This window comes from Zalophus californianus, chromosome 15 (genome assembly GCF_009762305.2).
Source record: "Zalophus californianus isolate mZalCal1 chromosome 15, mZalCal1.pri.v2, whole genome shotgun sequence".
Classification (NCBI taxonomy): Eukaryota; Metazoa; Chordata; class Mammalia; order Carnivora; family Otariidae; genus Zalophus; species Zalophus californianus.
Genome location: NC_045609.1, coordinates 63,542,917 through 63,564,750, shown reverse-complemented (window position 1 = coordinate 63,564,750; position 21,834 = coordinate 63,542,917). Strand labels below are relative to the sequence as shown.

The window sequence follows — 21,834 nt, the reverse complement described above, 5'->3', positions numbered from 1 at the left end:
GATGCAAAGGACTAGAAACGGTCCACGGGCCAAGACTCACACCCAAGTCAGGAATCCGGCCCCCAGCAGGCTCTCCTTGTTCTGGGCAGGCTCGTCCGCTCTCTCTAACCAGACGTGTGTTCCTCAGGCAGAATGAGACATGGCAGGAACACAAGAGTAACAACCCTGCCAAGCAGAAGGTGTGACAGGCTCCCAAAATGATAAGCAGAGTGCCAGAGGAGTTCACAGGTGAGGCCATCCCTTCCACCCCGGGCATTAAAGAGGTCTCCCATGAGGAGGACTGTTTTCTATCTCTTCCAAAACGTGCTTCCCAACTGTGTGGCTGGCATTCTTTTTGTGAGCCAGGCCAGAGTAGCTTGTTAAGAACCTCTAATCCACTTACCTCCACAGCGAGCTCTCAGTCACGCTCCCCAGATTGAAGTCATATAGCTTGGTCAGGATAAGTATCACCTGCGATGGGGAAGGGGGGGAGGGCAGAGGAGAGGAACAAAGGGGGAGAAAAAAAGGAAGCTTACTTTAGTTTGTGTAACAATATACAGTTCATCTCAAATCACCCAGAGGAGGGCTTAGTATTTATCCGTTGAGTGGAGGGGTATTATAGGATCAAGCAAGGGAAAACAGTTATTAATTTAATGCATCCCCATAACTGGTAGCATTTATTTTAATCCTGAGGATGCTTTCCATTTGAAATAAAATATGCCAAGAGGAATTAACTGGGTATCGACAGTTGTTTCTCTACATCTGTCCTCCTTGAAAGCAAGGTACCGGCCGGCTGGCTCTGATGGTTCCTACAGACACCCGGGGATCAGAGGCTGGGCTCGCTTTTGATCTGAAGATGACTCTGACTTACAGACTTGGACCTAAAAGAGTAAGAAGGAACTGGGCCTAATTCTATCCATCTACAGGGAGGTTCAAAGAGATTTTGTGTTTCCATCACTAAGGCCTCGGCAGCCACAGAGCCTTGAATGGCAGGCAGGCCCAGTCCCCAACATCCTCTGATATCATCTGCCATCTACCATTCTGCATCCGTCCTCGACTTGGAGTAAGTAAGTCATTGGACTCCCCTGGACTCCAGGACCACTTTCCTGACTCAGTTGAAATGAAGAAACCCAGAAGGAAGCTGTATGTGAAAGACAGTGGGACTTTCTGTTAGCGTTAGCAGTTTCCTGAAATGGGTCTTGGGCTGCTCAGTCTGGTCCTATGCCCTTTAAACCTCTCCAGCGGGAGACCGGGATACCAGACGTTTCCCTGGCTGCCCCATGTGTGCCTGGGCAGTGGCTCAGGCACAACTCTGAATCGACAAGGATTTCAAGCGCGTGCACCTGAATCGATTTTAATCAAAACACAGGTGCCTAATATACAGCGCCTGCCTGCACACGTGATAATCCAGTTACACATAATTGTGTTTATCTAAATTTAATGCACAACTCATTTCACTTTTCTCAGCTCCTTCCCATTCCACAATTTAACTTCCTTCAGTTCATTTGCACAGCAGTCATTAAACTCTTTCCAAGATAATGAATTTCTGCTACCAAGATGGAACTTTCCCATTCTAGGTATCTATTTAAGATTAAAGAAAAATAATCAGCCATTATATTGAACATTTTTATGGCATTTCACTGACAACAGAACACTCACTTTGAGATGTGTTCTCATCCAGCACCCCATGGGGTCGGTCAGCACAATTTCCATTCCCTTTATGTAAGCTAAGAAGAAATTAGAGGCAAGGATGAGACCCATTATAGGTCAGAGAGAGTCCATGGCAAAGTTGGTTTGGGATGTTCAAGTTCTCTGCAGTGCCATGACTGGAGGAGTCTTCTCAGAGTGCATTCTTCGGTGGAGAGTGGTGGGTGGGCAAGAAAGAGCCAAGCCAAGAACAACATCAATGACATGGCTATTGGCAGAACAGGAAAATCTACCAACTACCCGTCCTATTAACAGAGCGCAACAGCAAGGAGTGTGTATCCAGTGCAGAGAATTGCTCCCCACAGGCACTCAGTGGCCCTTGCCTCTCCCACTCACATAGAGTTTCCTCATTTATAAAATTCATGGGCTAATGAAGGCAAGGGATTTATCCCCACCCTCCCCAACCACATGCCTAGGAATGCACTGGTAATTCCCGTTTGCTTGGATTAACACACACACCTACACACAAACAGCAGACTTCATTTCCCCTTCATTCTACCTTCTTTCATCTACAAAGGCATTCACCCAGTCACTATGTAAAACCGTGGGTTGGCTATGTGCTGGCCAACACAAATTCTGGACAAACAAACTCCAAATGGCTCTTCTAGAAATAGGTCAGAACACCCATCCAGAGTTCTGCAGGAGCAAATCAGGCCATTTCATTTTCTCCCAATATCAAGCCTTCATGGACATCAAACAATCTCCAAAAAGGACAAAGTCCACATAGAGAGAAGAAAGAGGTGTAGGGGGTAAGAGTTCCACTTAACCAATAGAGCTTCTAACAAACAACTGGGTCTGGAAAGCCCTGGATAGAACCCAGAGCTGTTCTCATTCTATCCGTCTCCTTACTCAAAGTTTAGACCCTCTTCTTCCCTCCCTCCAGCTTCTCTGTCCTTAATGTTTCTTGTCTATCTAATCTCAGGTTGGTGTTGGCTTCTTGGGGGCTCCAGACAGACACATCCTTCCATACCTCTATGACTATTATTTCTGCCTTCATAGTAGATAGTTCCAATTCTGGCTCTTGATTTGTACACTTTCTTGGTTAGAAATCATTGCTGGTTCCCTCTGCCTAAGGATGAACTCCAGACTCCTGAGCCTGTTATGTAAGGCACTACACATACACACATGCACATGCACATATGTACACACACACACACACACTCACACACACACTCCTCCAACCACTTTTCCACAGTTCTCAAGACGCTGTCTTCTGCTTTAACAATCCAAGTTTCTCAAGGGGCTGCAAATAAACCAAACCTGTTCTCACATCTCTGCCTGCTTTCTTTCATGCTGCGTTGTATCATCTATGTCTCAGCCTTTTATAATCGCCTGCATGTGCCTGCCTGTTGTTCAAGAAACAACTTAAAGCCCACCTTCTCCAGGCAGCCTCCCAGGACCAACCCAGCCATCAGAGTTCTCACTCTTCTGAAGTCCTATTGCACTTAAAACGGAATTACAGAACTTGGCACTTAGTCAAACACTATCCTGATCCCTTCTGGATCTCACAGGACTTGCCTTCTCAACTAGATTGAGGCGGGACTTGTGGTTTGTTCTTCTGTCTCCCTAACAGGTAAGCTCAATATGTCAAAGGTTCCTAAAAATAATCATTTTTGAGTCAATCAATGAAGGATAATGCTGTTTTAGTCCCCGTCTTCAGACGGGGATGGTATTAATCTAGTCTATTTCCCTCATTGTACAGAGGACGAAACTGATGCTCAGAGAGAGGACAGTACTCCAGTTAATGTCTCGATAATGTGTGACCTTGACGAAGTGCCCAGAGCACTATTCTTCCACTCCATGAGTAGAGCTGGAACTTAACCGTTACTGGGAAGCCTTGTAAATGCAGATTCTCTGGTCCCACTCCCAGCAGGTTTAATTTGGTAGGTCCTAGGTAGGGTTCAGAAATCTTCCTGTGGTAACCGGAGAACCAAACTCGAGACAGACTCCATCCTACCATGATTCCTCTCCCAACTCTGTGCTGTGGTGAGCCCACCCTTCCACCATGCTGAGATCCTCATCTAGAGAAGCATCCCTCCGTTTAAGTGGAGTTGAACCTTACAAAGAAAGCACACAGTAAGAGATGTAGGAGGAAGATGTCTCAGCCAAATCACCCCTGCATCCTCAGAACAAAGGTCCAAACACTGAGAATTTAGGGCTGGAAGCTTCCTTTCCCCAGGAGCCAGCACAGAAGGACAATAATAGAGCAATGAAGAGATGATAATGTAACCTTTAGCCTTAAGATATTCTGTGCCAAGCAAACAAAACCAAGAGTGAAACAAAGCCTGCCCATCCCTGGCTTCTCTTACCACTCAGAGCCTTCCAAAGGCCTCCAGAGATGAGGGAATTAGCAGGGAAGAAAACTGAAAGCAGAAGCAGTAAACCCACTAAGCCCCAGACTGTTGGGCAAGTACACACATCAGAAGGGGAAGACACGGGTGTACCTCGGGAATCACCAGAGGGTGGGATGTGGCACAGGAAGGGTAGCAGGGCTAGTCCGGGATCCATAGCAAAACCTGACTTGACTCCTCTTCAGCAGATGCCCCCAGAGAAGGGCGGACAGTCAAAGTCAACAAAGGAAAAGCAGTGAGCAAACATTAATTGAACTCCTGCCATGTAATAAACACTACACTAGGTGCTTCTCAATCCTCACAACAAACTTTTGAAACTGAGCAAGTGTAACATAATACCCCCGTTTCACTGATGAGAAACCTGAGTCCCAAGAGCTAAGCAAGTTGCCCCCCACCAAGGCATACAACTAGCAGGAGACAGAGCCAGCATTCCCACCCATGCGACACGCCATGCTTGCCCTGCTCGAATACAACGCTCCTCCATTCTGCAAATGTTGATGTGAGCTGGTTGTGTGTGAGGCAATGAGTAGTCATACACATAGGAAAGAAGCATATCCCTGACCTCAAGGAGTTGAGCATTTACTCATGAATTTCACAAATATTTACTGGGCTCCTCTTGGGTGAATTAGAAAGGCACCTGCTAAACTCTGGGACTCAGGGAGAGGGCCAGCGCTCAAGACCCAAGGGTGAAGGTAACTTTTGTTGTCTTTGTTCTTGGAGAAGGTAATAGGAAACAGATATGGAATGAGAAAAGAACTAGATAAACTGCTGGGAGACCCAGGTTTGTCAAATAAGCTCATTTTTTACCTAACTGGCTACAATCCTGGGGGCTTTTAGACAGCAGGAGAAATGAAAATAAATTGGAATAACTCATGAGTAAATAGTATCTCTCTTAATATAAGCTATATACCTACAGACACATACCTATAGAGTGTGGAGAGAAGTCCCTAGACATGTATGTGGGTGTATATATAAATATAGTTAGAAAGGCCCATGGTATATAGAATGAGTACACACACACACACACACACACACACACACACACACACACACACACACACACACACCCTTAAATAGGCATCTGACCTCTTCTCTGGAATTACACTCTGGTTATTCATCTCTCATAAGCTTCCATCACATAGGGTCAATGTGACTTTTCCATATGTCTGACTTGTCTGTTAGATTGTGGCCTCACTGAGGTTAGAAGTCAGGTCTCATTCAACTCTGCATCCCCAGTGCATAGCACATCACCTGACACTTGGCAGGCACTACACAGGGTCCACTGAATGAATTATGGATACAGGACAATAAAAGAAGAGATGAGATGATAAATGTATTTGAGAGGTACAGATAATGTGCTATAAGAGTTGAAAAGAAGAAGCAATTAAGTCCATAGAATGTGACCAGAAAAGTCTCCACAAAGTAAAGATTACATGAGCTGGAACTCAAAGTATGGTAAGAATTTGGCTATACTAAAATGGAGCTCGTTCACTTTCTTTCAGTTTTTAACTGAACAGAGATAGATGGGGAAAAAGGAGGGGGAGGGTGCCTTTGGAAAGGAGTAACTGGAGCTACAAGAGGCAGCACGGTGGTAGAGTAGCACGGGCCATCCAGGGCAGGAGCAGTCATGTGTTGAATGCAATGTCATGTGTATATGAGCCACCTGGAGACACGGGCCATGCCAGGTCGGGAAAGAAGGCACAAAGGACAATGGGATCATGCAGGAAAGACAGAGGAAGCCCAACCTGTGGTCAGCTATGGGGAGATAAAAAGTTTTATAAGAGTGAAGAGGGCGATAACAAGGAGGGCCTATATTAAACCAAGAGACTTACTACGTGTGTATATATAATATATACATAATATATCTAATAAATAATATATAAGGGGCTAATTATAATAGGAGACTTACTATATCTACTATATACATAATATAAGTAATACATATATTAAGGGACTATATTATAATAAGGGACTTATATAATAAGGTGACAATAAAGGACATGGCTAGCCTCTTAAAAAATCAGCTGGTGCTGTCTTTGATGACCATCCACCTCCACTTTTCTCGTCCCCAGGCATCTAGTGTCTTCTGCTGCCCCCAGATGCTCAGGCCAGCCCTCAGCTAACTGCCTGCTCTTTAGACACACACTGAGCAGTAACTAATGTCTTTATTTCCCATTTCCCTTTTCTCTTCCATTCATCTATTCCTGACTTAGGCCAACCAAGCACAGCATAAGATTCTTGGTGATAAAGTGATCAAAAGAGAATTGGCGGCTGTTCTCATGAAAGGCAAAGTCATCCTCAACCTGCTGCTTCCAGGATTATCTATTTGAACTCAGGAGTCCAAGTCTCTGGCAGAGTTGGGGAAAGTATTATGTGGGGGCAAGGGAGCTTTCTATACTCTTCCCATCCACCTCCTATGAGAGAGGAGGTACCCACACTCAGAACTGCAGACAAAGAAAGAAGTCTCTGTCCCCATTCCACCTCAGAACCCTTCCAAATGTCCCTGTGTCTAGAATCACTTACCCCCCTGGGTCCAGCTGTCAGTCTCCTGGATGAGGTTTGCATGGCAGCCTGGAAATAACAGAACACACGCAACCTGAGGGCTGCATCAAAACCCAGTCTCACCATATGCTACTGCGTGAGACTGAGCAACTTATTTATATTTTCAGAATCTGCTCCAATTTCCTTAAAAGTGTATCCTTAATGATACACTTGCCCCCACCAACCTCAAGGGGTTGTTGATTCAAATCAAGTAAGGAAAGCTGACCTGCTTTATAAGCTGTACTATGGCAATATGAGTTATTAGTATGATAATTATTCTTCAGGAGAGAAGGATTCCAAGTGACTTTTATTTGGTGGCAGGAAAAGAGGAGTTCAGATTCTAGAGTTGTTAAGCTCCTCCTAAAAACGACTCATCTACTCTAGACCCCAACTGCAATACAGGAGGCCACAGATCAGAGCCTGTGCATTCAGCTGCCCACTCCCCACCCCCGACTCAGCTTCAGAAGGAAGGCAGGCAGCTCCGGGGGGTATTCCTGTCCTCTGAAAGGATAATGCATAATCTGCAAATTTATAAATCACTAGGATGCTCTCGCCCGTGAGCATATTCAGTGAACGGAAGACCTTTAATGCCTGTAAAATTTTACTCTGAAGGAAAATTACTTTGGTTCATTAAACCTTCCTGAAATCTTGGTGCCTTTAAATCCACGGGGTTCTCTGCACATCCCCCTCACAACCTACCACTTTATTCCTGCCCTTACCTGATAGCCCGATAGTTCGTTTCCAGCTAACTAGAAGAAGGACGATGGCTTTCTTTACCAGAAGTAGCTGGTATGTTATGGTAACATAACAAGGATGCCAAAATGTAACCCTCTGGGACTACCTACAAGAGTGTACTTTCCAGTTCCAGCAAAGTCTGAGTCCCAGGGTCCTCCTCACACCTCCGGGAGTATTCCACCCCCCAACCAGGGAACGGAAATTGAGCACTTGCAGCCCAAACTCTGACTGATCTCCGGTACCAGGATGTCTGGCACCAACTGGGTAGCCTGAACTGTGCTAGATGTGTGCCAAATTCAGAATGACATAAAGAGTGCTCCCTGCCTGCTATGAGTTTACAATCTAGTTAAGAGGACAAGGAAATAGTACAAAATATAGCAACTTTGTCATATATAAGGTATGGAATTCCACAAAGCTGTCATCCCCTTCTCTGCTTTTTATAAGGGCCTTTAACCAACTCTGTGGCTCAGGATAGAACCTCAGCATGATCCCTGGTTCCTCCCTCATTGCACACATAGCAGGATAAACAGTGAGTCTTCTGAAATATGTTTCAGTCCACTGTATTGCCTAACTTCAGGTCCCCATAATTGTTGTACTCATTCACTAAGCAAACACATAGAGAATGCTTCCTATTTGCCAGGTAGTGTGGATTCAGCACTGAAGAAAATAAGCCAGCTTCTTGGCCCTCATAAAGTTGACATTCTGGCAGGGGAGATAAACAAGTTGGTAAAGGACATAGTCAGATGATGGTGAGTGCTATGGGGGAGGGATAATTAAAGAAAAGGAGAAGATAAAGGAGCCCAGGAACGTCCTCTATGAAAAACTGGGTCTCCTGCAAAACCTTGAATGAGGCTAGAGGTTAAGTCATGTGGCTATCTGAGTAATCAACATTATAGGCCGGGGGAGCAGCGAATGCAAAGATCCTGAGGCAGGAGCACCCCCGGCATATTCAAGAAAGGGCAAGGAGACCAATGAGGCTAGAGCAGAGAGGAGCAGGAGATGAGGTCAGAGAGATATTGGGAGACTTAGATCTTGCTGGAACCTGTGAACCATTATAAGGACTCCAGTTCTTACTGAGTGAGATGCAGGCCTGCTGGAGGATTTTAATAGAGGGTGCTTCTTCTCACTCTGGTTGCTATGTTGAGAAAGGCAGGAAGGGAACAAAAGTGAATTAGGATCCTGTGTTATAATTACATCATCCAGGTGAACCATGGTGTGTGTTAGAGCAGAGCAACAGCACAGGAAAAGGGACTTGAGGGACATGATGTTTATATATATTGAAGGTAAGGTCAGGCAGAAGAGCTGACAAACTGGCTATGGGGTATGAATGAAAGAGAAGAATTGAGGACGACCCTCAGAGTTCAGGACTAAGCAGTGGGAAGCACAGAGTTGCCATTTTATGAGATGAAGACTATAGAAGAAGGAGATTTGGAGGAAAGATTAGAAGTTTAGCTTTGAACATGAAGTTTGAGGTGCCTAAGAGAATTCAAATGGAGAAGTCCAATAGTCAGCTGAACAAATGAGTCTGGAGTTGAGAGAAGAGAATCTAGGACAGAAATATCCATTTGGGAATTATCTGTAATTAGATGGTATTTAAAGACACAAGACTAGATTAGATCACCAGGAGACAGAGTGTGAATGGAGTAAAGACATGAGGATTGAAAGCTGGAGTGTTCCAGCATCCAGAGGTCAGGGGAGTGAGAAAGGGGAAACCAGCATGTGTTCGGACCTTTCAAAATTGGCATACTGGGTATTTGTGTCCTGCATGAATGCTCACCAAGTGGTATTTACTACAGGGCAGACTCTCAGTAATCAAATGAGTAAGATGGCCTTCAGTTGAGGCCAGTAAGCCCCTTTCCCCAGATCCCCAGTGTTTGCTCTGTGGACTCCTCTGTGGCAAAGATGGAGGCTTTGCCTGGGCCTGACATGGACTTCCTCTCGCCAAGATGATGTGGATATTCCCACCGCTATGTTCTCCACCTGCCAACATCAGAAACCAAGGCTGAGCCTCACTAGGGCACCGGGTGGTTGATTACATCGCACCCTTCCCATCACACACATGGAGCAATTTCTTCTCTGCAATTGCTTTCACTACCTGCAGTGCTTATGCTAGAATCAAAATCTTTCCATTTCAGAAGGCTTATTCACTGTCATGGTATCCCACACAACATTACTTCCAACAAAGGAACTCATTTCACAGCAAATGAAGTGCAGTAATGGGCATGTCCCCAGAATTCACTGGTCTTACCACAAACTTCATCACCCAGAAGCAGCTGGCCAGGTACAATGGTTGAATGGACATTCAAAGATTCAGTGACAACCCTAGCTGGGAGCCAATGCTGCAAAGTTGTGGTGTTGTCTTCCATGATGTGCATTTGACCAATACATGGTCAAAATACAACAGTCTGAGAATCAAGGGGCAAACATCGTGGTGGCCCTCTCATTATGGTCCCCAGTAAGCCATCACACAATATCTTCATGTCCCCACAACTTTTTGGCTCTGTTGAGAGGGAACTTTTGGTTCCTAAGGAGGGAATTGTCAAAAAGGAGACAAAGCCCCTGATCCACTGAACTGGAAGCAGAAACTAATATCCATCTATTTTGAGCTTTCATGCTACCACTGAAAAGAAGAAAAAGAGGGGTTATTTAAGAATAGGGGATAGAGAGACACCTGGGTGGCTCAGTCGGTTAAGCATCTGCCTTTGGCTCAGGTCATGATCCTGCAGTCCTCAGGATTGAGACAGCCCCATGTCAGGCTCCCAGCTCAGTGGGAAGCCTGCTTCTCCCTCTGCCCCTCCCCCAATCATGCTCTCTTTCTCTCTCTCTCTCTCTCTCCCAAATAAATCAATAAAAGCTTTAAAAAAAAAAAAAGAATAGGGGATAGAAATGGATGCTCACAGTAGCCGAAGGAGGGGGATTGTTCTGTGTACTCGCCGTTCTCTTTCCTGCCTATGTATTATGGGTAACAGGGACCCTGAGAATTGTATTTCTAAGCCTCTCCGGTCACGTGGCTTCCAGTTTGACCCAATGGGGTAGGTGGCGTACTAGCAGGGACCAGCAGAAAAGGGAAAAGCTACTCTCGTCCCCCTTCTGTTGTGCAGTCACACACAGCAGGAGCCCGGGATGGGGACAGACTCCCTTGTAGGGGCCTGTAAAGGTTTCCGCAGTCACCAATCTTTAAGCCACTCTGCCTTTCTCTTCTTCACTCCTCCAGCCTTGTAAACAATTCCTGCCTTCAGTGTCTTCCCTTAGAAATCCTGGAGCCAGAGACCCTCACGGACACAGAATGGTCTGTGTGAGGTGAAAGAGCCCAGGAGAGTGTGTGCACTGGGAGCCAAGTAAAGAAAGCGTTTCAAGGGGGAAGGAGGGATCAGCCGTGTGAAGTGCCACTGACAGTTCATAGATGAGGAATGGACCAGTGGATTTCCCTGATGGATGACTGCAGAGCCCTCCAAAATCACTAGTTTACTTAATTTCTGATCTTCACCCCTCCTCCACCCTTACCCCAAAACGACCCTTCTAAAGCAGAGACCCAGTCCTGTGACCGACTGCCAAATAATCTCCACGGGCTTCGCACTGCCTTTAAAATCAAATCCAAATTCCTCGGCACGGCACAGAAGGTCTTTCTCCACCTGGCCCCTCTTGACATGTTAACCTCCTCCTAGAGCCACTTTCCCAAATGACATCTAAATTCTAGCCACACCAGAATCCCCATTTTCCTCCCTGTTCCCTGCTCCCAGGCTTTGGCGCAAGCTCTTCTCTCCTTGAAAGTCCTTCCCCCCACTCTTTACCTGCCGATCTCCTTCTGGTTCCTCAAGGCCCAGCTCAAACGTCATCAACACTCTGATGTCTTACCTGTCCTCCAAGACAGAATGGATTCCCCCTCAGTCCATGTTCCCCTAACTTGTTGCATGTACTTCCAATGATGCACTCGCCGGATTATATTGTAATTTTCTATTTGCATATGTATATCCACCATTAGGCTATGTGCTCCTTCAGGACAAGGATCCTGTTTTACTTGTTATTATGCCATAAGAGTATTATTATGCTGTGCCTTGACATGGTGCCTCTAACCAACAGAGATACAACACATTCACTGCATTGAAACTGTTGCCATCAGTGTTCAAAGGAGGAGAGGAGTTTGGAGTGGGGTAATCAAGGTCCTCAGAGAGGAAAAGAGGTGTAAGGGCAGATCTTAAGAAATGGGAGGAAAATGGAAATTTCCCGTCTCTTCCTTCTGGAGTATTTTATAAACTCCTTCAAGGGTGTCTTTTCTTTAAATAACCTAGTCTGCCAAGTCTCTCCAGAAGGGAGAATTCAAGGTGGTTTAGGAGAGAACTTCATCAATGTCCACAAGAGGGTAAGAAAAAGGAGACACAGGGGCAAGAAGGGAAGACAGGGAAAACAATCTTCTAAATATGACTGTATTAAGTTTTCAAGAGCTGTTATTCTGTAGGGACTTCTAGAAAAGACAAAGGTATATGCCTATACCTGACGAGATGTTAGTTAATGAAAATACTAGATCTAATCACAAAAGCATGACTTGATCAAGTAGAGTAGCTTAGACAAGAACAGAACAAATACAGAAAAAGCAGAGATGGGACACGACTATATGTTGAGCACCTACTAAGTGCCTAGCACTGTGCTTGGTGCTCTATGTGAATTACACAGAAAAGGTAAATAACCACAGTGAAACATAAACACCATTATCCACATTGTCCAAATGAGGAAACTGTCCAGGTCAGCGCCCAACACGGGTTTGTCTATTCCTGCATGATCCAACTAAGGGATAAGAGAGTCAAAAATTAACAAGCATTAGTCATCCCTATTTAAAACACGGCTATTATTAAGAAAGTACTCTGCAGAATTTGGTTGCTGAATAAGGTAAGGGACAGATCAAGGAAACGGAAATATAGTGTTGCTGAAACAAGGAGCTTGTGAAAAATGGCTATTGAATAGAAGGGGGTTGTTCTGGTTTTGTATAACAAGTCATTAAAAATTAATTAAAAATCCATTCACTCTCATTCCCTAAGGGACTGTGAAAATGAGAGAGACAGCCGTCTCCTGGAAATGATTTAGGTAAGCATGAAGCCCAGTAAGAGGGGTGGGGCCAAACGACCCCAGAATTCTCTGCCAATGTCTATATTCCATGACAGTATTCACCAGAACTAGAGTTCATTAGCTCAAGGTCTGCCATTAACTAGGAGTCTGAGTTCAGACCTTTCTACGTGCCCATCACCCCCTCCATCCAAACACCACCAGCTCCCCCTGAGGAGGAGGCTGAGGGCAGGAACAGATGTGAGCAGATGAAAGATGAAATGCTGGCTCCAAAGTGAAGCTTTCAGAGATAATCATCAACATAAAGGAAAAAGTAAGAAATCTATTTCCTTGGGAAGGGAGCAAAACTCCAAACCAGTCTTGGTGTGGGGTCCATGCTCTGCCACTTACTTTCTGGGTGGCCTTAGAGAAGAGGCTGGGCCTATGGAGCCTCAGTGTCCTCGTCTGGAAAATGAAGCCAATATCATTTCTTTCACTGGACTGTTTTTGAGAATTAGATGAAAGGTATCTTCTGCCAGGTGCACAGAAAGCCCTCAGCATGCATGAGGTCACTTCCATCCTGGTTTGTCTCTAAGCAAACCAGGTCATTTGCCACCAGAGTAGGAAAATGCCATGTCCCAAGAGGGAGCATGTCACTTCTTTAGTGATGACAACTTGAAGCTTACAAAATAAAGGGCAACCTCACCAGGTCTCTCACTGATGTAGAGATGAAAGCCCAGAGCATTCCCTGAGTGCTGGTGCTTGCTTTATGTGGACACGGATTGACAGCCTCAGCAATGGAAAGATCACAGGTCCATCAAGTCCATTTTGCCTGGTGTGTGATCCTATCCACCTGTCTCTTTTCATTTCAGGGTCTGCCTCTGCTGGTCCCGCCTGCAGGTGCATGCACTCCCCCTTCCTTCTGCTACTCCTGTCAGGGGCATCATCCCCTCTTGGTCTCAGGAGCTGAAAGAGCTCTCAGCCAAACCATTTTAGCTGCTGATCCCAGTGGATTTTCTGGGGATCAGCAATTCCCCAGATTGGAAGTAGCTACCAGCCCGAGGTGCTTCAAATGAGACCAAGAACGGGGACTCAACTAGATTGTAAGATGCCTCAGGGCAAATGAGATGGCTATAGCGTCAGCACCTGAGAGAGTTCCTGGAACCCCCTCCCCCACCCCCACTCCGGTACACAATGGTGGAGCATATGATCTATCACCCAATCAGTGATCTCGCATTTATCACAACTTGTCTCCTATCCAACCCTACAAACTACTCTTTCATGGGCTCTGCACTATGCTAAATATTGTGAGAGATGGAAAGACAAGAGATACAAAGTTCCTGACCTAAAGCACTTTCAGGGCAAGAAGAGAGATTAATATTTATACAACTACCTTTGGTGAAAATTGGAAATGGTCTGACTTACACCAGGCTGGACACATTCTACCTAATGTTTCATGTGAGTCTCGCAGTAACCCTGCAAGGTTGACATATAATAGTAATAAGTGATTTCCAAACTGGGATGAACTAGAGGATTACCCTCCATGAAAATTTTTAGAAGAGGTGATATTTGAGCTGGCTTATTTTAGTAGGTGAAGAAAGCAATTTTTGGGGGGGAGGGGGACCTAAGGAAGCATCACAAGAAAACACAAGGAGGCTGGAATTGTCGGTCACATTTCAGGACCAGAAGGTGGTCTGCTTTAGGTGCATAGAGATGAAGACCCAGACTGGAGTCTGATAATGATGGTTTTAAATGCAAGGAATGTAAACTTCCTATTGTTTCTGTAACAGGTTACCATAAATGTGGCTTAAGACAATACAACTGTATTATCTTACAGTTTTGGAGATGAGAAGTCCAAAATGGGTTTCACTGGCAAAAATCGAGGTGCCAGTTAGGGCTGTGTTTCTATTCCCCTTCTTGAGGTTCTAGAGGAGAACCATTTTCTTGCCTTTCCCAGCTCCCAGAGGCTGTACCCATTCCTTGCTTGTGGCTCCTTTCCATGTTCAGAGCCAGAAATGGCTAGTCACTCTTTCTCACATTGTATCAGTCTCTTACTCTTTCTGCCTTCCTCTTTCCTATTTAAGGATCCTTCTGATTACATTGCATCCAGCCAGATAACTCCAAGATAATCTCTTTATCTTCAGCTCAGCTGATTACAACCTTATTTCCATTTACTGTCTTAATTCCCCTACATCGTGTAACCTAACATAGTCACAAGCTCCAGGCATTAGTAGATGGACATCTTTGGGAGGTCACTACTCTGCCTACCACTCTAGGGTAAAGAGTTTCTACTCTACTCAGCAAATAGCACAGAGATGTCTAAGTGCTTGAGCAGGTGAATGATTTGTTGGCACCCGTATTCTAGAAACAAAATTGTCCAGAATATGAAGGGTGGATTAGTGAAGAGGAAAAACAGAGAGGCCAGTGAAAAGGATGCTGCAACAGTCGAAATCTAAGAGATAAAAGATCTGAACAGAGGCAGTGACAGTGGGAAAGAAAAGAAGGAGAAAAAAAAAAAAGCCTATGAAAATTGTTGCTAAGAATTGCAAACGGGGCACAATAGAAAAGAATGGAGTCAAAGATGCCTCAGAGGTCTCCAGAAGTTAGTGTGCTTCATTGTAATTTGAAAGTGTGCACTTGAACCCAGCTCCAACACTTACAAGAGGATCATCTTGCATACTTCCATAACCTAACACCCATTTCATGCCCCAGGTTGGTTGTATGAGTTTCCAACCTAATTACCTGAATCCTTGCATCCTCCCTGTCTTTGGCTACATGCTCATGGCCAAAGTTCTCCCTCCACCCACTCTCGCTCTTGTCCCTCTACCTAAGAGATGGATGGTCATGTTTGTTATCGCCTGACCAACTGCCTGAACTTCTAAGAATTCCCCTCCGGAGATGAACATTTTTTGGCCTCACCCATGTATCTGGTCACCTCTTGAGCACATTCACAAACCATATGCCTGAATCTCACTTGTGGGTTGCCCAGATTCCCATGTTCTTCCTGAGTTGATTTTGTTCTAGATCTTGACCCAGAATGGCTGAGAACTGGGCCATGGCAGCCACATCTCAAGACATAACAGATGAAGGGCTGCCCCATTCATGTGGTAGGGAGTGGGGAGGGGGAATAGATTTTAATCTGTTCAAGCTCCTGGACAAGCGCTTAGTCAGTGTCCAGAGGTCTGTACCATATATCCTAGTAAAAGGACCATCCATTCAAGCAAGAGAGTGCTCATAAATCCCAGACATTCTAATGTAGAGGTAGAGAATATTTAGTGGGTAATCAGGACCACACCATACCTAGAGAACTGCTCCCCTCTGGTCTTTTGTAGTCGCCAGCATTCCCCTAGCAGCCAAACCAATGCTCCCACTAGAAAGTTATCTGGATGGCCTAAAATAACACAAGCCTAGACTTTGTCTCCATATAACTCCTTGGAAAGGAGCAGAACCTCCAGTGGCTGATGGTGGATGATTTAAGAGCCCTCTCTCATGTAGCCTAGGACACAATAACAAAGAACACATAATTTATTTGTATTGATCCACCAGCACACATTTGATCATATCTCCCTATCCTTCCTTTTGCTAAGAATCCATGGCCACAGTCCTGAGAAATTTATCTTTTGCAAAATATCTCTGTAAAAAATAATTTCCTCACATATCTTAGCTACAGCAAAAGAGTCCAGCCAGGGAGGCTTGCCAAGGAAAAGGGGAAAGGGAGTCGGCAGCCCTTCTTGTATACTGACTCTGGTCTAAACAATCTCCCTCCATGATATGAGGAAGAAAAGTGCGCGTGGGAACCAAAGCCTCAGTTTTCAGACAGGGACTGTCAGATATAGAAACAGAAATTGGGGACAGATCAGATTACTGCTCTAGAGGAATAAGGAACACAGAGGAGCTGGTCAGATTCTGAGACAAAGAGAAGAAATAGAAAGTGGGGAACAGAAATAAGTTTGGACCTCATGACAGACTGAGATGGCATTAAAATGCCCAGGTGTTCACCACTGCTTCCATTTAACCTTGAGTGAGTAACCCTGTATTGAGCATCTACTATGTACTTGGCTCTGCTCCAGAAGCTAGAATAGGTTAGACATAGTTTCTTCTCTCCAGACATTCTCAATCTAACTGGGGGCCGGGGAGGGGGGGGAGGCAGTCAGACAGACAAACAAATATTTAATGTGATTTCTGAACTAACAAGGTTTCTTAACTGCACTAACTCAAGGACTCTGGTGACACTTAGAATCCCATGGTGTAGAGTCCAGAACAGAACAGAAAACAGTGGAGAAAAAGAAATGGCTTTGCATTTTGACTGATCAAGGCTGATCAACTTGGGTCGGCACAGGGAACTTTAAACCTGATGTGCTGAATGCGCTGAGTGATCATGCAGAAAGGAGCCATTGGCTTTGAAACAGCTGTATCCCTTAGTGTCCCACAGAGATGTGGTAGTAACAGGATACCCACCTTTAGCCTGTTTAGTGGCCCTTGGCATTAAGGAGACTGGTCTAGAAGACCCCAAAAGGAACATAAACCCTCCCTTCTGTCATATATTCTCCACTCCCTGTTTCTCTCCGCCTGCCAGAATCCCCCCACCCACTCTTCAAGTATCAGCTCAAGCCTGCCACCCCTGGCAGAATCTTCCATTACCCCAGTCCACAGGAATCTCTCCATCTGTGGCCAAGTTATTTCTCACTATCTCCCACCTCACATGCTTATCTCACAACTTGATCTTGACACTCCATCCATTGAGTGGTGGAGTTCCTATCCCTCCCTTTGAAAGTGGACAGATTTTTGTTACTGCCCCAACCAATAGCAGATGGGGAAGTGGTACTAAGTGACTTCCAAGGCTATATTGTGTGCCCTTGGGATTGTCAATCTCAGGTCCAAATGCCACACATGAGGAAGCACAACCCAGCCCACAACAGGACAGACCACACGCAGGGGCCACAGTGTCGCAGCCCACAGCCCAGCTGAGGACCCAGCCAAGAGGAAGCATCAGTCACCGGACATGAGGGAAGACAGACTCCGCTGACTACAGCCCCAGCCAACAATTCAGTCTCGGCTTTGACTCATTCAGCTGAGGCTCCAGACATTGCATACCTCATGCCCTATCAAACTCCTTGACCCACAAAGAATCCAAGAACATAATAAAATGTTCTTCTTTTGCATCACCAAGTTTTGGAGGGGTTTGTTATGCAGAAAAGGTACGTAGAACACCATCCAAAAAACACATGCAGCATTTAAGGCAGTCATTAGGCATATGGAATTATTTTTATAATGATTTGATTCATGAAGCCTTAACCTCCACAGGTGGAAGGTATACTCCTTGAAAGAACACATTAGAACTTCACAGGCATCTTCCCACGAGTGTCCTAAATACCACATGCCCTGCAGAGTATTCATCAAGGAACCCCTCTGGCCTACACCCTCCTTGAGGAATGCCACATCTCAAAGACAGCACGATCATCCCCTCAGCTGCCCAAGCCAAACCTCCAGGAATCCTGCTATATTCCTCCCTGCAGCACGTACAACCCCACCCTACTCTTCCGTCCCTGAGGTTCATCTCCCGCCCTTCTATGCAGGCCCACCCTTCCTCCCCAACTTCAAACCCTCATCCTCTCTCATGAGCACTATTGCAACTGCCTCCTTCTGGTCTCCCTGCCTCTAGTCCACAAGCCTCTTTTCTGCAAAGTGCCAGCCTGCCCTCCTAACATCCAAATGCGATACGCCATTCTCAACCTCCTCCCTGACTCCCTACTACCTCCAGGGTAGAATTTACAGTGACTGGCAAGGCACCAGGGCCTTGTCCACCTGGCCCTGACCTAGGTCTCTATGTCTCTACCCTTATTTCCTCTCACCAGCCCTTCCCCTTGGGTTCTATTTTCTGGGTTACTCATCTGAACCAAAGAACAGAGAACCTGATTTGAGTGACTTTTTTCAATTCTCCTCACAATGATGCATAACCAGAGCATTCAGGCTTAATTTATTCATTCTCATATTCTCTGTCTCTCTCTCTCTCTGTCTCTGTCTTTTCTCTTGGCTGAATGATCTTGTAGAAGCCTCTCTAGAGTCTAGAGCTGTGCTTTCCAATGCCATACCCATTAGCTACACATGCCTATTTAAATTTGAATAATTAAAATTAAGTAAATAAATAAAATTGAGTAAATAAAAATTAACAACTCAGTTCCTCAGTCACACTAGTCACATTCCAAGCACTCAGCAGTCACATGTGGCTGGTGACTAATACACTGGACACAGATTCTCAACTAAGAGTTGAGATTCAAGATTCTCAACTAAGAGTTATTCTTGAAATATAGCTCCCTATTTTCTCACCGAAAAGGCAGACTTTATATCCCCATTACTTGTGTAGTGGAGAGCTAGCTTCTCCATGCTGCCCAGAATCCTTGCCCTCTCCTTCTGGGAACAATATCCCTTTGGGGAACCAGTTTCTCCCCATGATGAGCCATATGGTTCAGGTGGCACAAACCACAGAACTGAACCTATCCTCGGCTTGAGGAGCTGGCTCTATTTATCCTAAGCCAATCATCCACCCCAGCCCTATGGTATAGTGATGGGTTCAGGGGAAAAACGTGTTACCAAAATGGAATCAATGACAACCAAGATGAGTCTTGCTGGGGCTTCTGGGAAATTGAAGCATCCCCTTCCTTCCTCAGAAAACACCAGAAGAGACTGATGTCTTCTAAATAATACGGACTGAGGGTGTGAGTTCTAGGATACTCTGACCATTTTGCTATCTTGAAAGGAGAGCCTGAAGTTGCTGAGGGAACACAATGTGGAACCTGAGGATGCAGCCAACACTGCATAAGCCAGAATAGAAATACTACAGGAATCTAAGTTCTTGATGATAGCATTTGAGCTGCTGTAGCAAGCCTGACCTGAAGCTACTAACCTCTAGTCTTTTACGTCAAATCAGCCAGTAAATTCTTTCTGCCTCAGTTAATCCATGTTCTTAACTGTTACACCTGAACTACTCCAGCCACCCTCTAGGCCTTGGGTAAAAGTCAGCTCCTCCACAAGGCCTACCCTGGCTTCTCCGGACAGACTGCCATTCCTTCTTTGATATGACCCTTGATGCATCCTAGCATTACATCAACTTCTTACTGAATTGGGATGTTAATATTTTTTACCTTCTTATGACACTGTGGAATGCTTGAGAGCAAGTTTTGAGCCTCTTGATCTTTCTTACAAAGAAGTAAATAAGCAAACACAACCCTACCTGATACATACTAGATTCTTCTAAGTATCTGTTAATAGTAAATCTTTATAGGATAAATAGCTGCCAATTGATAAACTTCAGTTAATAACAGTAAAGGTAGTAGGACTACAAGTCAACATCTACCTCCACTACCTCATTTCACCCTCAGAGCAATCCTGTGAAATGTCCCAACCATTATTCCCTTTTCTTTTAGCGATCAACCAGAGTCTTGGGAAGATTATGTAACTAAGCTAAGTCCCACGACACATAAATGACAGCACTTGTTATATTCGAACTAAAAAATGTGGCTGTTCCCTCCCAGTGTTTCATATCCCACCTCCCCCCTGATTAAGGGTATCAATGAATTCAGCAATTTTGGCACCACGGCAGCTTGGTGTATACTAAATTCTCTGCTGGCTAAGCCTCTGTAAGGTTAAGTTCAAAGTCAACTGAACAAAATCTTCAAGATGGAACCACAAACTCAACCTCAAGCCAACCATTTCTTCTAAGCTCAGTGGTTAAGGAGGACACAGGAAACTGCAGGTCGGGCATGATGGTGGCCGCACGAGTGAGGTCAGCTCCCTGGGAGCGAGGACCTTGACACCTCCTTCTACAGTCTCCTCCCGCCTCTCTGCTTTCCTGACACCCAGGCTCCACCTCCACAGTTTGAGTCACACTCCACTTTCAGTTTCTGCCTCCAGGCCACCTACCTGCCAGGGCTTGGATGGCAGGCTCTAGTTTTTCTTCTAAAATTGGAACTTTGACTCAAAAGAGTAGATTCCGTGTGGGTCGCAGGTGATCTGGGGAACAGGAAGGAACACACACACCCCATCTCCCACCACCCAGGACATGAAGGGTCCAGGTAGACGGTACAGTGTATGCTTCTACTCCATACAGTTAAGCCCAGAAGTATAGGAGAGGGACCATTCAACCAACCAGCATGTACCCAGTACCTAAAATGTGCCAAGGGCTTCTTGGGCATCGTGGACATATGAGGGGAAGATGAAGCACCTACTGAGATAGGTAAGTGAGGGAGAGGCTGAGGGCAGGAGGATATGGCGGGGGAGGGTCAGAGAGAGAAAGTGAGATGGAGATACGGTTGTATATAGTGTGTGTGTGTGTGTGTGTGTGTGTGTGTGTGTACATATAAACAACATACACGTGCAACAGGTAAGAACCTCTCTAAGTGTGGTTCGTGGACCACAGGAATCAGACTCGTTTAAGGAACTTATTAAAAAATGCAGATTCTAGTTCCCCTTCGTGCACTGAAAGCTGAGCCCAGAGGTGGTCTGGCCTCCAAAACTGCACTGGGGCCACCAGCTGTTCGAGGCCCCTGTTGCCCGGAGACCAGAATCATCTGCGGGAAACTCCAGAGGAGGCTGGATGGTGCAACCACCTCCTGCAAGCTAGGTTTACTTCCACAACTCCAGTGACTCCAGCTAATCAAGAACTCCACAAGCAGCCCCTCCGGGAGTATTGTCTGCAGGGAGGTGGCAGAGGGCACAGGACACAGAAGACAAGGGCTAAGGTAACGGGAGCCACAGAGTATCTGCCGATGACTCCCAGATGTTTATTCCCAGCTGACCCAGAACAAGAATGAACCCCCACTTTAAGGGCCTTTTGCAATGAGATCTCTGGGTCAGCAGGAGCCCAGCTTCCTTTTTACTTATGAGCATCACTCGAATTGTCCAGTAGCCTCTGATGACCCCAGCCCTGAGCAGCATGAGGTGCAGCACGAATAACATCGCACCCAAGGCAGGACACCCAGCTGCCTGGCATGGCACGATACAGACACTGGGGCCTACAGGCCACCACAGACAGGACATTCTTGTGCAAGGCCTGCATAGGAGAGCCCCCAGTAGATGCTGAGGACGGTGGGGCTCCAGGCACATGGGAAATTCTCAGCAAACCTTTGTTGGCTGGATGCATGCAAGAACAAAGCAACCTTTAAAAAAAAGAAAAGAGCAAAGCACCCCTGAGCTCCTTGGGTATATCCCAGTGTATATACTATTTAACAGAGAAATGTCCTAGAGACTAAATGTCTAGTAGTTAAAGCCCAAATCCTGAAAGCAAACAGCCCTGGGTTCACATTCCAACACCGCTTCCTGTGTGCCCCCCCCCAAAAGCCCCTCTCTCTCTACCTCTGTCCACAAGCACCCTGACCTCACAGGCCCGCAGTAAGAAACAAAAAGAAAACCATCCATCAAGAACTCAGTGGCTGGCACATAGAAAGAAACTGGGCAACATTAGCTGGTATTAGAATTAGCTCTAGAA

General features: G+C 45.6%; 1 protein-coding gene across 2 annotated transcripts in view; it reads right to left on the bottom strand.

Annotated features, from left to right (window-relative positions):
• Window positions 1-21,834, bottom strand: part of SORCS3 (sortilin related VPS10 domain containing receptor 3) — a 633,396-nt gene that overhangs the window by 461,361 nt on the left and 150,201 nt on the right. For both annotated transcript variants that reach the window (XM_027597074.2, XM_035724341.1), the window contains exon 2: window positions 383-450. In XM_027597074.2, coding sequence (XP_027452875.1) covers window positions 383-450 — 68 coding nt within the window. The remainder of the gene's footprint in view (window positions 1-382; window positions 451-21,834) is intronic.